General features: G+C 43.1%; 1 protein-coding gene across 1 annotated transcript in view; it reads right to left on the minus strand.

Annotated features, from left to right (window-relative positions):
• SORCS3 (sortilin related VPS10 domain containing receptor 3) overlaps window positions 1-15,656 on the minus strand; it is a gene marked incomplete at both ends in the record, with an annotated part of 603,941 nt that overhangs the window by 327,877 nt on the left and 260,408 nt on the right. The window contains one exon of the mRNA XM_080913549.1: window positions 7,120-7,219. Within this exon, the coding sequence (XP_080769675.1) occupies window positions 7,120-7,219 (100 nt within the window). The remainder of the gene's footprint in view (window positions 1-7,119; window positions 7,220-15,656) is intronic.

Raw genomic sequence — 15,656 nt, forward strand, 5'->3', positions numbered from 1 at the left:
GTCAGGCTCCTGTATGAACACCACATTTCATTCCGTTTTTAAAAGAATCATATTATTTTAAGATGTGGGTGGGGGAGTACATGTATGTGACATGTGTGCAAGTCCTCAGAGCGGCCAGAAGATGGTGCTGGGTCTCCTGGAGTTAGAGGGAGCTATGAACTGCCGGATGTGGTGGGTGCAGGAGATGCCCCTCTGGGCCTCTGGAAAACAGTGGGTGCTCAGAACACTAAGCCATTGCTCCAGCCCTCCATATTTTATTCATTCAAACTGAGAGATGTCACCTTCTTTCTAAAAGCCTTCAAAGTACAGAACTCTTAGCTGCCAGCTGCCAGCTGCCACCCAAGACGTCCATGTTTATTCTCTCCCTGAGCTGCAGCACAATGCCCTCTCCTTCAAGTTTGCCCTTCAGCTGCCTGCTTCCAACTTTGCCCTGTACCCTTGGTGGACAATTGCTTGAATGGATTGCTTGAGCATCGTTGATACTCAGATGATCCAAGTGGGCAAACAGGAACAGCCACTCGTGCACCATCCAGAAACACACACTTCCTTTTAATCCTGACACTACACAGAAGAAAAGATAATCCCACTTCCCATAGCTCTGAACCCTGAATTCCATGATACTTTGTTGAAATCCTCAACACACGGACGAAAACCTCAGCCTAATAAAAATAAAATTAAAAAAAAAATGGTGGGCAAACATAAATCTCTCATAAAGTGTAGTAAGTAGCTAATTTTATTATTCCTCTTAAACAGCTGGAATTTTATTTTGCTTTCTTTTTAAGAAGATAATATAGTTGTTAAGAAAGCCTAAAGGGCACTTTGGAGAAAAGCCAAGCGATGGGTTTATATTCCTCCCATTTCCAAATAAAATGCAAAAGAAAAAAAAACAGCAATCATTTTAATGAGCCTTTAAATAAATTCTTGGCTACAGCATGCTGCAGTAATTTATAAGGGACCCACATACCTGCATTTGCTGAGAGAGGGAATTTTCGACTAAAGAATGAATTTCCAAGAATTACACTGAGTTCATTTTCCTTTGGGTGATTAGTTGAATCAAAGCACGCTTAGACTCAGCCACACTTGCAAAGGAAGACAAGAGCTTAGGAACCACTGTCTCTCCTTATGATGGATTCTTTACTCCGTGGTGAGGAAGGCCATAGTGGTATTATCTGATTCTCTTTCTGGTCACAGCAAGAAAAAGGGTCAGACTTGTACTCGGTAAGCAAACTTGCATCTTTTTATTTCTGCACTCCTCTCTTCACATTTTATTGTCCCTAAACACGTCTCCTGACACACTGCTCTAACCCTCTAGTAGCTGTGTTAATTTTTGAGACAAGAAGAACAAGGGGGCTGAGAAGGAACAGGAGCAGAGCCATTTCTCTCCATCAGCCCAGCCAGCAATCAATCTCACCCGGGGAAGTCGGCTGGTTTGGTTTTAAGAGTCTGGGAAGAAGGTGGTGGTGCTTCCTGAGCAAGAGGTACAACTGGAGCTTTCTAAACAGTCAGGCTTCTAGAGGCCATGTCGAGTCCAAGATCTGGCAGGAGCTGTCAGTCAAAGTATGCAGTCAGCCTTAATCCCTGTTGGAAGTGGTCAGGCAGTGGGGATCTAGGGAAGCCTGGCTTCTCATCTGGAATCATGATGCTGCTAACAGCCAGTACTGGCTCTAGTGGCTGCTCTGAGTGTTATCCTTTACCTGCCAAAGGCCATGTTGCCTATACCAACCTTCCACGTGTGACCTTTCCCATCATACTGAATAATGGTTCGAAGCAACTTTGGTTCATCCTTCCATCTCAAGCCTTGAGCTGGGCATCATCTGAAAGTATCTCCAGAAAGATTTCAAGTGAAAATCTGTAGAGGACATCTCTTATGAAAATCTGATTTAAAAAAAATAAAGTTTGTTAGCCATCTCCAGCTACTCTGGGCTGCTAGTGTCCTAGGCTGACAGCCATCCCGGAACACAACCAATGCTACCTGACCAGGGTCCTGCTGACCTCTGCATGCACTGGAGTTTGCATCTCTGAATCTGTGTATACATATCTGACAGGAGTGCATCTGCTTTATAATCATAAACTCTTTCTCCCCAGACTCTTGGCTTAGAGATAAACACTTAACAGATGTCCTCACAAGGACAAGACAAGTTGCTTTGAAAGGACCAATGTTTTCCAGGTTACTGTAGCATAAGAGAAGATCTGTGAGTTGCAGGGATGGTGCCCCACCGCTTCATTTCCCCCTCCCCAACACCATCCAGGGACATGGAGTCAGGGAAAGCAGAAATCTCATGGTTTCTGCTGCTGCATCTGGACAATGGCACGGGCCTGTGCAACTTGTTGGTCATGCATACAACGCCTCTGCAGCAACTTTGTTAAGACAGCGTGCTCATCAGAAAAGTCTGACTGGCAATCCCCACTGCATTTCTGTAGCACAGCCTGGAAGTAATTATCCTTCTCACTGGCAAATCAATTAGCAATGGAGGATCTCACACACCTCTCTGCATCTCAGAAACTGCTAATCCTTCAATACTAATGAGCAGAAAACCTCAGGTGACCCCAGGTCCTTCTGCTAACACAAGAAACTGCAAGTCTCTTGAGCTCAATACCTGTGGCATAGCCAGCCGAGCTCTATGGCCAGAGAGAAGGAAAGGGAGTCACATCACAGACACCTCTTACCGAGTATTTTACAACTACGTTAGCATCTGTTTGAACCTTGGCTTCTTCATCTGTACAACAGACTTCAGACTCAAGTAAACGGCCTTAGATACTATAGTACTGAACTTAGCCCTGTACATGGAATTTATTAGAAGCTCAATATAAGGAAGTTGTGACTCTATTCTAATGTCTGATCCACTACACCACACACACACACACACACACACACACACACACACACACACACACACACACAGAGGGGTGACATACTTGCACACTACAGGGATCCACTCACATCCCTGGGCCATGAGATCTGTGTATTATCCTTGTCTTTCCCAACACCGTCTCTAAAACTGCAGGTGGCAGTGGCTTTTAAGCCAGAGCAATTAGACCACAACATGCCTGTGATTCCCTGTCCACTCAAAGATGATTTTTTTTTTTCAGACAGAATCGCGGATGGGAATGAAGCCTCTCTGGCTGGGACATGACCAGCCATCAGCCAGGCTGTACAAAACAGAGATCTGGTAAACAGCCTTGACCCTGACACTTGTCATACTGCATGGGCCTGAGGACAAGACTCAAGTGACAATAATAAATTCTCAGGACCCAGGGATGTTTATTTCCTGTAAGGAGAGCAGGAAGCTAAAGGCTGGTACTCAACAGCCCCTCAATAACAGAGCTCTACTCTACTGGGGCAAGCCTGCCAGACTCCTGTTTCCAGATCCAATTCTCTGTTCTTCAGCTGCCAAGTGCCAGAGGCAGAGACATTTGGCAATACTGGATTACCTCAGCAGAGTCAAGCTCAAACCCAGGTGATGAACTATTTATCGTCAATTTCCAGAATCCATATCAAATGCCAATGAAGTAGGCCAAGGTCATTCAAATGGTTCTCATACCACAATATCATTGGCTGGGGACCATGAGAGAAGTTCTAGGTGTCTCTTATCAATATGCTCACTTAGAATCCTAACACCTGCCAGATGATACGGTGACATCCTATCCACAGCCTGTAAGAAAAATCTATACTATAAGCCTCAAGTCCAACTTCCTCAAGCCTTATCCACCAAATGTTCCCCTCAGGACAGTAAGAACAGATCCAACACGCACAGTAGTGAAGGCAGAGAAAAACTGACCAAAGTCTGTCTGCTCCACTCTCTTTTTGCTTTCCAAGGGGCTCCGGGGAAGAGAGAGGACATTGTAGATGCAGCTTCCCACGAGAAGGGGTTGCACTGTAAGTTCAGTTATCCCTTCCAAAGAGCGTCACTGAGAAGGCAACTATATACACACAAGCACTTCTGCCATGAGATTAATGGTTTATTAACTATGAAGATTTGGAAAATGTTTTGTTCTCAAAGGAGGAAAAAAATGCATCAACAAAATTAAAAGCCAATGGTTACTTTTATGACCAACTATATAAATAAAAGCACAATTTACAGTTTTGCCGGGAGCAACAGATCTCATCTGATGGGTTCACAGCCTCCAAGGAAAGCAGTGGCCATCTGTTAAATAAATAACTCATTAGGTGAAAGGCAAGTGCTTCCATGAGATTAACTACAAAACCTGCTAGAGCCTACTGCCATCGAGCAAGGAGAGCTGCAGATAACCTGGGAACTGAGGGAATCAAAAGACTCTTGCTTACTAAAAGGTGAAGAACGCATCCAGCCAATGACAGATTTAAATTCTAGACATATTTTAAAAGGAATTTTAGAAGTTAAATAATAAAAACTTGCATTTCAAGGTCATACTAATGGTACAGAGTTCAGGATACCTAGAGAAACGAACGGACGAATGCATATCTTCATATCGGCTTGTTCTCTTTTGTCCATGAATAAAGATGAGAGACTTCTCTTAAAGAACACATTCTGGGTAAGGTATGTCACCACGTGTAATGTCTTAGTCTCGGGTGACCAGGGGCCCCAAGTATAATAGAAGTCAAATAGTAACAATGAAAGAGAACACAATCTTATCCATCCTTAAATAAAAGTCTGAGGAATCACAAAAGATTCCCATAAATGTTGGTTAAATCTATTGCTCATTTCAAAAACAAACAAAGCTATGAAATTACCCTTTGTCTTTCCATGACCAGAGTGAGAAAAAATCCCCCCCCCCCTCTCTCTCTCTCTTTATATATATATATATATATATATATATATATTTCTATCTCTATCTCTATCTCTATCTGCATTTTAACTGTTTCTCAGCAGTGCCTCTACCATGGAAATTCATATACTTTAGGAATAATTCTTATTAGCCAATGAAATGGGATTAACTCCTATTTACTAACAATAGAATCTGAGACATTTCTCTGGACAGTCCGAACCTGAAGTCATCTCTGGGAAGGGCAAACAGCGGTATCCTTTCTGTGTTTATTGACCTCCAAATGTCAGTACTATGTTCCTTCGAACATGAAGTGCCTGCCCAGACCTGCCTTTCATTCCCCTTATGTCTAAGAATGTCTAACTATGCTACGGAGAAGTAAAGAAAACATGGAAGAGCTAATAAGTGACAAGTATAACCCTTGACAGCAGGAAACACATGTGACCCAAGATAAGCAACACATGTGAACAGCTCTGACCTTTCATGAACCACTAAGGAAGCCCCTACAAAATGCATGAACCTCCATCTATGTTGTGGGGCAGGGAAGGCAAGAAATCTGTGGTGATGAAAATCCTCTATATCCTGGCCCCTACCAGCCACCCTGTCCAGGAATCATTAACTGGCTTTATCTTGGGCTCCTGTATTTTGTAATAGTAATGAGGAAAACAACCAGTATTTTTGGCTACTAGGGCCTTGGAGGCCTTCAGCTTTCCTATTTGTAAATCATCACATATGAAGGGTTCCTATCCAATAATCTGTTGACATCTTGAATCGGGTTCATGGAACTTGGGGTGCTCACAAATTTCCCCAAATGTGTGAACATTTTATGTCAGAGGCATGCTCCTATAGCAGAAGTATAGGACTTCAATCCCACGGGCAAAGGAGTTGCAGTTTAAAAAAGAAAAAAAGAAAAAAAAAGAAGAACCACAATAAAATTTACCAAGAAAAGCCTATGATCCCTTCCAGCCCTGATATTCAACATTTTAAATGACACAACTGAAAATTGTGAATGTGACAATACTTTGGGACAGACAAGTAGAAACGATTCAGCTAAACCCACTAACAGCACCTAAGAATTCCTTCCAGTAATGGAGGCTTCGGCACTTGGCCTTCCTCTGGAGGTAGAAGGACTCTTATGGTTCCTGAACTGCAGGTCTTTGCATCACAAAAGCTGTGGCAGGAGCCAGAATTTGAGTTTCTTCTTCTTCCAAAGACATTAGAGAGAATGTGATGAGAAGAAATGAGACTGGGTTAGGTTGTCAGGCAGCATGAACAATCATTGAAACCACACTTAGACTACCCAGCTACTGTCAGAGACTGGACGGTCTGCTTGGTAAATGGAAGCTCATCCCTGACAACTGAGACTGTCATGTGAGAGTCAGAGATCCGTATGTCTCCACAGCTAGCAGAAGGTCACCCCTGAGCCTACTTGGGGAAAAGAGAGGGCTTGGCAAAGCCACTGAATAATGAAACCTGAATTCTGAGAGGAAAACTTAGAGTTCTAGAGATATTGAAATGACTTTATCTTCACGTTGGTTCCGATCCACCTAAGTCTCTCAGCAGTGAAGCTTTTTCAGTGGGGATAAATCACATCTTTCTAAATCCAATATACTGTACAGTATTTGTTTCTTAGAGCCATCTGCCATTTCGTGGGATTCAGACCCCAGGCTCTGCTTGGGTCCTCGTGAGAAAAGCCTGATCTCCCTTCATCTCATCCTGGCTCACAGTGAAGGGAAAAACAGAGAATCAGGAAGCTACTGGAGCCAGGGCAGTCCGTTCGCTACCTCTGCCTCACCCTGAGCTAGAGGAAGAACAATCTAGAAACCACTTCTCCATCTCTTAGTGGAAGGGATTCCCTGTGAATACACTGCAATCTCCACCTATCTACCCCTGCCCCATAAAGAAGGGGTAGCAAGAAGGAAGCTAGAGAAAAATGAGCTCCAGATTCTAGCTTGAAGCAGGCTCATGCTAGAGAGTTAGATAGCTACTCTCTCTCTCTCTCTCTCTCTCTCTCTCTCTCTCTCTCTCTCTCTCTCTCTCTCTCTCTCTCTCTCTCTCTCTCTCTGGGTTTGTTTTTAGTGCCATAATGGTTTCTACCCAGCGGGTTCACTGGGAACATAAGACAGACATAGGAAAGTACTCAGGACCATGCAGACATAGAGGAATTCTATGCACAGCAATATGATCTCACAGGAGTGCTACTCCCATCATTTTAAATTATTGTTAATACTATAAAGGCTCTTGGTAGAATCACAGACTGCTTATGAGGTAGGTCCTCCACAATTGGTAGGATTGCGGTTGTGTGTTTGTTCTTAACTCCGAGCCACCCTGTTACCCAGAAGGGAGATACAAGAACTCCTGACCCCCTTCTCTTACCTTCCTTTTGTTGGTAGGGTTGACGTAGAGGTAACTGAGGACGGTCTTCAAACCCACTTTGTCATTTAGCTTTTCATAGGTGGCGCCATAATCTACTGACCTGCATTAAAAGAGGGAAAACAAGAAGAGGAGAGATTATGTCATCAAATGAGGGACTACATTTAAGGGGAGCCAAGATCTTTCCTCCCCAACCTACATCTGTGTTACCAAATAACCTGAGTGCTTGAAAGTGTTCTTTAGAGATAAAAAGCCCCATTAGTTTTAGAACAGCAATTAGACTAATGTGTCTTCTTCCTCCTAAACTTGTTCTCCTTTGCTTTCAGTCTTTTTCGGAGACCTACTTCCTACCCTTTGTGAAGTTGTGTGAAGAAAGAAGCTGCTGGAGATTGCTCTCCTCCCACGCAGCTTACCCTGGCTCTGAATGTGGCAATGGGCAGGGCACAAGAGATCACCATCCAGCACTCAGTACAATATTGTGAGTGTGACCCACAAAGGGAGATGCTAGTATTTTCCAAAGAGGGGGTGGGGGTGGGGTTCCTCACTATTACACTACAGCCAACTGAAGCAAAAGAGTTGTCGGAGGCAGGAGTTGCCCAAGAGCATTCTTGGTGCAGTGGTTAAAGGAGACAACACCACGAGGAGATTCTGTCTTACGTGAGAATATCACAGGTCAAAAATCCAATTTCATTTAACCGGTTGAAGTTATTCCTCATTCTGACTGTGGTACTGTTAGCTGCCTGATCATCATCCCTTCAGCCTCATTTCTAGTAGGCTGAGCAGATGCAAAGCCAAATAAAGGCTCAAAGGACAAAGCAGTCAATTCACTGACCTATAGACCCACTGGGTTTTCAAACCATTGGCTTATTTTCCATGGTGGCCTTCCTCCTCTTCCATACTAGATAATAGAAAGGGCCAAACAATGGGATCCATGAGGGCAGATTCCCTGCCACACTCTCTCAAGCCACGGTCGCAACCCTACGCACATCTCCCTTCCTTTTCACACAATCAGTATCATCAGGTTTTCTCCTCCCAATCTCCAGCACCTCCTTGGTTAGTCTTGAGACTCCTCCACCTTAGTTTTTTAGAGGGTCTAGAGATCAATTTACTTTCTCTGTCATCAGTTGACTTGGCAATCATGAGGTGTTATACCTCCTAAGCTCAGATCTCAATCTCTATCTTTATAACACCTACTGACTTTGGCATCCGATATTAGCGTAGCCTTGATCTAGTCTCAAGCAGTAATGTGGTTCTGCTGTGGCTCACAGCTAACTTAGCCTGAGAAGCCTGTGTAGTAAACTTTAAGAGTTATCTCCATAAAGTTTCCCCACCCTTCTTCCTCTAAACAACTTAATATTCCTCTTAAAATACACTAGAATTCATTTCCCTGCCCTACATCCTCCAAAGCACACGGTGACCCTTTTCTAACTCGTTAAGAATGTCATAACTATTTCTTTTATAATCTGCCATCTAACCCACAAGGTAAGTTCCTCAGGGTCAAATAACTTCACAGGGCAACATGATACAATGGAGGGAAAAAATCTCTGATGATAGGGGGATCAGATTCATTTCCAGATCTGTAGCTTCTGTAGTCTCAGGCTTCTTATCTGAGAAATGGGGATACTTCAGGCTCATGCAGAATTTGTGAGGATATAAAAATAATGGTACAAAGGAAGCCCAATAGGATCCTGGGAGAGAAAGAATTTTAAAAAGTTTAAAATGAAGAGATTTTTGTTTTATTTCTCCTTTCTACAATGGGTACAGAACAAGGACATTATATATACTTCACAGGCTTACTAAAGAAACTAATGTGTTATTTTCAGTCTCTTCCTAGGTTACCATGTCCTAGTGTGAGTAAGTTATAGTCACAATAATTGCTCCCTCAAGGAGCTGGCTTCCCAGGCTTGTTCATGAGTCTACCACAGGCACGGAGTAGGGAGAGTCACTCCAGGGCTTTCCCTTTGCCTGTATCTCTCCACATCACCTTTGTCTCTGAGTCTTTGTGATGCTGTCTCCTACCCCAACCCTTTGCATGTCAATGTATGGCTCATACATGCATTCGTAACCGTCTTCTGCTTGGAGATACATGTACTACCTTCCCTGCCAGCTATCCTCCATGCAGTTAGTAGGTGGTTCTCCATTCGCCCAGGTCTGTCTATCTCTCACACGAGTGCACGCGACCCACTGCATGCACTCAGTCCAGCAGCATTCTCCAAGCTTAGGCTTTGAAATCCAGTCTCCACAGTCCTTACTGAGCCCATCACTAGCCATTACCTTTCTGGCCAGCTTCACTGAATGCTCCTAATCCTGTTCGACATTTAACGACCTTCCCTGGGCCAGCCCTCACTTATTTTTTCTTGATAAATTTGGATCCAACTGTCAAATCTAACTCTAGCACTGTCTATCCACCTTATAACTTTCCTACAGGGAGAATTAATCATAGTTCCTGGTGTCTTTCATTCACTTTGTATATTTTCTTTCCAATTTTAGTGTCTGCCCTACTGCTTCATCTACATTATCTTTATTAAAGAATGTCTTCTTCCTTGGCTTTACCTCTCTGTGGGCAAGTGACACTTCAACCTCCAGTGCCCAATACCATGCCTGGTACAATGCAAGTGCTCCATAAATTGAGGCTTGTATTGGTTTGCTTTGTGTTTATTTCTGAGAGTAGATGTATGAACTTGTTCAAACCTATTCACCAGTCTTAAACAACTGCCAAAGTTAATATTAACTCCAAACACTTCATTCCAGAAATCCTTCCTGATGCTTTGGATGCTGGTACAACTGTCACAGATAGCTGACAGCATTTGGTACCAGGGAAGGACCAGTAATTCACTCATATTAGAATCAAGGTTAAGTACACCATCAGCCTATCACCCCGAGCAACACTACTCTCCAAGGCAGTGTGGCAGACAAATTATGACATCCAAAGGCTGTGCCACGCATGCTGTTATTAACAGAAATAAAACATTTTAAATGACCTTATCTACATTCCTTTCAACATAAAAATCAGCACTGTGTAGGAAAAGAACACTGAATTTGGAGGCTGCCAACCCAGATTTTAGAACTGAATTTGAAATGTATGCAAATATATTTCCCCTGGACAGGACACTTCTCTAAGCCTGTGGAGGAAACAAACAAACAAATTAAAAAAAAAAAAAAAAAAAAAAAAAAAAAAAAACCAGCAACAACAAAAACTCCTTCGTCTGACAATTGTCAAAATGGCAAAGTTAGATCTACCAAGGACCAGTGTACTGAGCACATGGGTTATTGCAATGGAGTTTTGCCATGAGAAAGAGAGATTTGGCTGAATTCCAAAGGCAACATGAAAAATTTGGATTGATAGCTAAGAAGCAGGGTGAGGATCAGCGATGAAAATTGCACAGGAGGCAGGGCAGTTCCTTTCTAAACAGACTTAATCAGATTCTTAATGAATGCTGGCCAAGGGGATCAGCTATTACCCGGGGATGGCAGAGTCCATGAAGGCTAGAGGAATTCCTGTAAACCAACCAACTGGGACTGTTGCTCAAGTTGGGCTCTTGATAATGTGCTCAAGGTCAGGGCTTTATTAAAATACATCTCAAAGGATCTACACACAAATGGATGAAGAGAGGATATTTTCCAAGGACCACTCTATTATTAACAATGAGACATTTAACGCAGATCATTTCATACTTGCTTTTGGACCTTAAATTTTATTATCACGACAACCTATTGCTATATTATTTTCCAGCCAGTGACTTTTCCCATCCTATCTACAGCAAACATCTTGAAGGAGCTAAATCCTCAAGGCTCCCTGCATGACTGATGTCACAACAAACTCCCTTCCAGAATCCAAATAGCCCCATCAAAGGCTGCATGCTTGGCACCATGCATAGACTCTCTTTCTACATGCTGCAAAGAGATTCACACTTACTTTGCTCCACTCCAGAGTTGGCTGCTGAGAGGAGAGACTTCCCAACAAAGGATGCTCTCTACAACTCAGCCTCCTGCGGGCCTCTGGCAGTTTCTGCTCATTCAAGTAGATAGAAGCAAGCACCACTCATTGAAGTTATGTCAGGGAGCCAGCAAGCATGTGGAATCAAAGGTATCCTTGACTCTGTCCTTTCCAGCATGGCTATAGCATGTCTCCTTGACCACAGTGTCCTGTAGGCCTACTTGGCCTGGGGAGAGTGCAGATGGCAGAGAGGACTTGGCCTTGTTGCCAGGGCAGCTGTGCCTACAGAACTTGCTCTGACAAGAAAGCAAGCCATCCTGTATCTCGGGGCTCCAGACATCTGCCAGTGGGAGCAGGAGTGTTTCTTGGAAGAAACAGTCTCATCTCACCACACTGAGAGCAGCTCCTCAAATCTAAACTCCTGCTTCATAAAATGGAAGTTCCAGTCACTGAATCCATAACAGTGACACACATGCAGGGATCATCAGTCTCTCCCTGGTACCCTACCAGTATGCTTGATGAATAGCTAACCTGAACAACGCCACGTGAGTTTTACACAGACATGTGGTTTTGGCTTTTGTACCTAAGTTCAGATGAGTACAGCTGTGTTTCAATATTCCAGGGGTTGTGTTTTGTGGGTATGTGGTTATCACCATTTTCTCCCACTTGTTCTTTCCAACACACAGCAAAGTACAAGGAGTCCACAATCAAAGAGCAACTGCTAAGATAATTAGGTTTATAAAGAGCAAGTAACTTTGTGTGTTCTCACATTTGTATATGTGATGATCTGTAGCTGTGTATGTGTGTTTGTGTGGGTGTATACACATGAAAGTAAGAGCGGCATTGTGTGTCCATGTGTGAAGGCCAGAAGTCAATGCTGAACATTTTTTTTCTATGACTTTCCATATATTTTTAAAGACATGGTCTGTCACTACTTGAAGCTCACTCATTTTGTTAGGCTAAGTGGACACTGGGCTCCAGTATTACAGACACACCCCCCAACACTCAACTGTCGATGAGTGTAGCAGACCTTTGAGCTTAGGTCCTCATGCATGAGAACCTACTGAGCTATTTCTCTATTTCGTGCTCTTATTTTTGAATAAGAGCAATTCCAGGAGTTATTCTTTACTTCCTCTACCCAAGGATAAGACACCGAGATATGCCCAGTCCTAATGCATGCATTTTAACTGCTGAATAGCGTTTCTGCTCACGAATATACCATCATCCACGTAATCATTGACCTATAAAGAAAACAAATGTCTTTCTTTTTTTCTTCTTTTTCTTTAAAAATTGGTTATCATGGTGATGGGTAGGCACAACTTTTGCCTACCATGAAGAAATTCTTGAGTTTAACTCTAGCACCATATAATCCAGGCATAGTGGCTTATGCTTGTAATCCCAACACTTTATATGTTGAGGCAGGTTCTTTAGAATTTCCTTTTGGCTGTCCTCAGTATTTGAGGTTACCCTAGGATACAAGAGACCCTATGTAAAGAAAAAATCTACTGTACATTATGCAGGACTTTAATTCCAATACTACAGGGGCCAGGGCACCAAAACTCCAAGTTTATGGTCATCTGGGGTTACACAAAATACTCCATCTTCAAAAAAAAAACCCAAAATATGAATAATCAAAAGTAAAGTCTGCTGTTGCAAGCAATGCTATGATGCACATTGCTATGCACCCATGAATCTGTATGTCTGGGTACACCTCTTTGTGGGGAATCACCACTTCTACTTTGCTATTTATTTCTGGCATTTTCTCCAAGGAGGCATTACCTCCAAAGAGATCTTGCTGTTAGATTTCAAGCTGCTCATCATCACGGGATTAAATCTCATGTCTTGTCCCTCAGGGGCTCGAAAGCCTTGGCCTAGAAATGGTACATTCCGAAGACTCACGCCATCCTGACAGGCCATGTGCCCAGTTATTTTATCAAGACTTTGCCCATAACAGCAATAAAGGGAGCTGAAGAATGAACACGTTGCTCTCGTTATCCACCCGGCAAAGTCCTTCTCCTCTTGTAAACATCTGGAGATGGTAGAGGTAATCAGCATTTATCATACTATTGTAAAAGAAAAACTCATCCCATGTAGCTCAATCAGCTTCCCAATGAAGCTTAGCCTTAGTCCAGGGCCTTCGTTCCCACTGCCATCCTTTTCCATAGCATGAGCAGACTTCCAAAGGCCCTCTGCCAGTTCTCAGGCGGACACCATAGTTCTGCATTAGAGAACGTTCTGTTCTTGTTACCTGATCCTCCACTCCCCCTTTGCTTACATCTTAGAGGCTCCCCACACCATCCCTCTTCGCTTGAGCTCTATAAAGCAAAGGAACCTTGCTGTATGCCTGGAGTTGTCTCTCTTCCTCTCCAAGATCCCTCTGGCATTTACATCAGGATATGACCACAGGTGAGACAGTTCCTCTCTCTTATCTAATCTTTTTTTTCCTTTGTTTCCCCAGAGGTCTTTTATCCATCTCAACTTCCCTGTTATTTCTGTGTAGACTTAGCTGGAGTTTGTGGACTTTTGCCTGTCAGAAGTCCAGGTAGCAAGTGTTCTGAGATCCTACCTCTGACATAACTACAATGGTCACTAACGTACAGTGGCACACCTTTGTGGTGGTGTGAAACACTATAAACATCACTCTGAATTAGTTCCTTTTCCTGAGTTATCAGTGCAGTAGACACTGTGGTATTGTTCTCCAGATGCTGGGCAGGGGCTGAAAGCTGTAGTTTCCAGTTAGTAAGAGATCATTTTGGGACAAGACACAGACTGTATTGCCAGTGTTTTCTGGATATTGAGTGTTTGGAGGCTTTCAACTTCTGATGGACTTGTTGGAATAAATTACCAAATAAAGCCAAGTAAGTCCTGCATGGAACTCTGCCCTTGATGTTCAGCAGAAGTCCAGTACATCCTTTGCTGGGACAAGGCTGTATCCACAAAAGCTGGAGGTATGTGATCCGGCTGTATATTTGGTTGGGTCACAGGCAGGCTCTCAAAATCTAAACTATCACTGCTTTAGGTAAGTACAACGCCAGCCAGTCTATACGTCTGTCTACCACCTCCAGGCTGCCACTCTGATTCTGTCTCCAAAATAACTTCCTAAGATTCTGTCAGGGTGAATTATGTCATTGGTTGTCCTTCCATGCTTTCCTACCACATCTGGTCTGACACCTGCCTGACATGATGTTCAGTATCTTGGTAGACTGCCATCCCTTGCTCTCTGTCCCCATCTCTTATGATAGTTATCATTCGGGTCTCTTTTCTGACTCCTACTTCCAGCCCCAATTACACATCAGTTAAGTTCCTATAGTTCAAGCCCTCACCCTCGTCTGCATTTGTAGCAACAGTACTCAGGAGCTTCCTTTTCATCATTTTTATTGGATATTCTCTATATTTACATTTAAAATGTTATCCCCCTTCCCCCCAGAACCATCTCCCTTCCCCTCCCCTTGCTTTCATGAAGATGCTTCCACTCCCAACCACCCACTCACACCTCATCACCTTGGCATTTCCTTACACAGGGAAAAAGAGCCATCGCTGGATGAAAGACCTCTCCTCTCACTGATGCCAGACAATGCCATCCTCCGCTACATATGCACCTGCAGCCATGGGTCTCTTGATGTGTGCTCATTGGTTGGTGTTTTAGTCCCTGGAACCTCTGAGGTGTTTGGTTGGTTGCAGCTAACCATTGGATTGAACACGTAGACTCCAATGGAGGAGCTAGAGAAAGGACTGAAGGAGCTGAAAGAGTTTGCAACCTCATGGGAAAAACAACAGTATCAACTAACCAACCCCCCACAGGAGCTTCTTGTTTATTCCTTAAATATGCATATCTAATTTTGTTCTTTCCAGAAATCATTAAAACTGCTTAAGAGTTTGATATATATATATATATATATATATATATATATATATATATATATATATATATATATATATATATATAAAATCTAGACATGCAGAGGTTGGCTCTGCACAGAGGAAGGGTAAAGCAGGTCAAGGAAAGTGGACACGATCAGTACCAGCTGCAGGGGCTCTGCATGTCTGACCTCAGCTCAGACAGAAGGGTTGTTGTGCAGATCCCACGGAGAAGAGTACAAAATGTAGCCTGGAATATAACAAAGGGTCCAAACATGAGTGCATCTCAGTGCAGTCATCTGTTATCTAACCAAGGTGCCAGAAAACACACACTGGAGAAAAGAGAGCATCTTCAACGAATGCTGCTGGGGAAACTGCTTGTCCAAGATGTAGAAGAATGAAATCAGACCCATATCAACCACTCTGTGCAAAAATCAGCTCCAGATGAATGAAAACCTTAAATGCTAAATCTTCCAGATAAAACTGTAGGCAGTATTCTTGAAGGTATGGGTATAGAAAGGTCTTTTCTTTATAAGACTCTATTTCTCCAGGAGTTGAGGCCAAAAAATTGACAGATGTGACCTCATAAAAATAAAAAGCTTTGTACAGCAATGGAACCAATCGAACGAAGAGAGAGCCCAGAGTGGGAGTGAATCTTTGCCAGCTATACATCTGATGGAGAATTAATATCCAGGACATATACAGAATCAGGGAAACAAATGACCCAATTAAAAACAATGGGCCA

The sequence above is a fragment of the Micromys minutus genome, assembly GCF_963924665.1.
Source record: "Micromys minutus genome assembly, chromosome: 2".
NCBI classification, from domain to species: domain Eukaryota; kingdom Metazoa; phylum Chordata; class Mammalia; order Rodentia; family Muridae; genus Micromys; species Micromys minutus.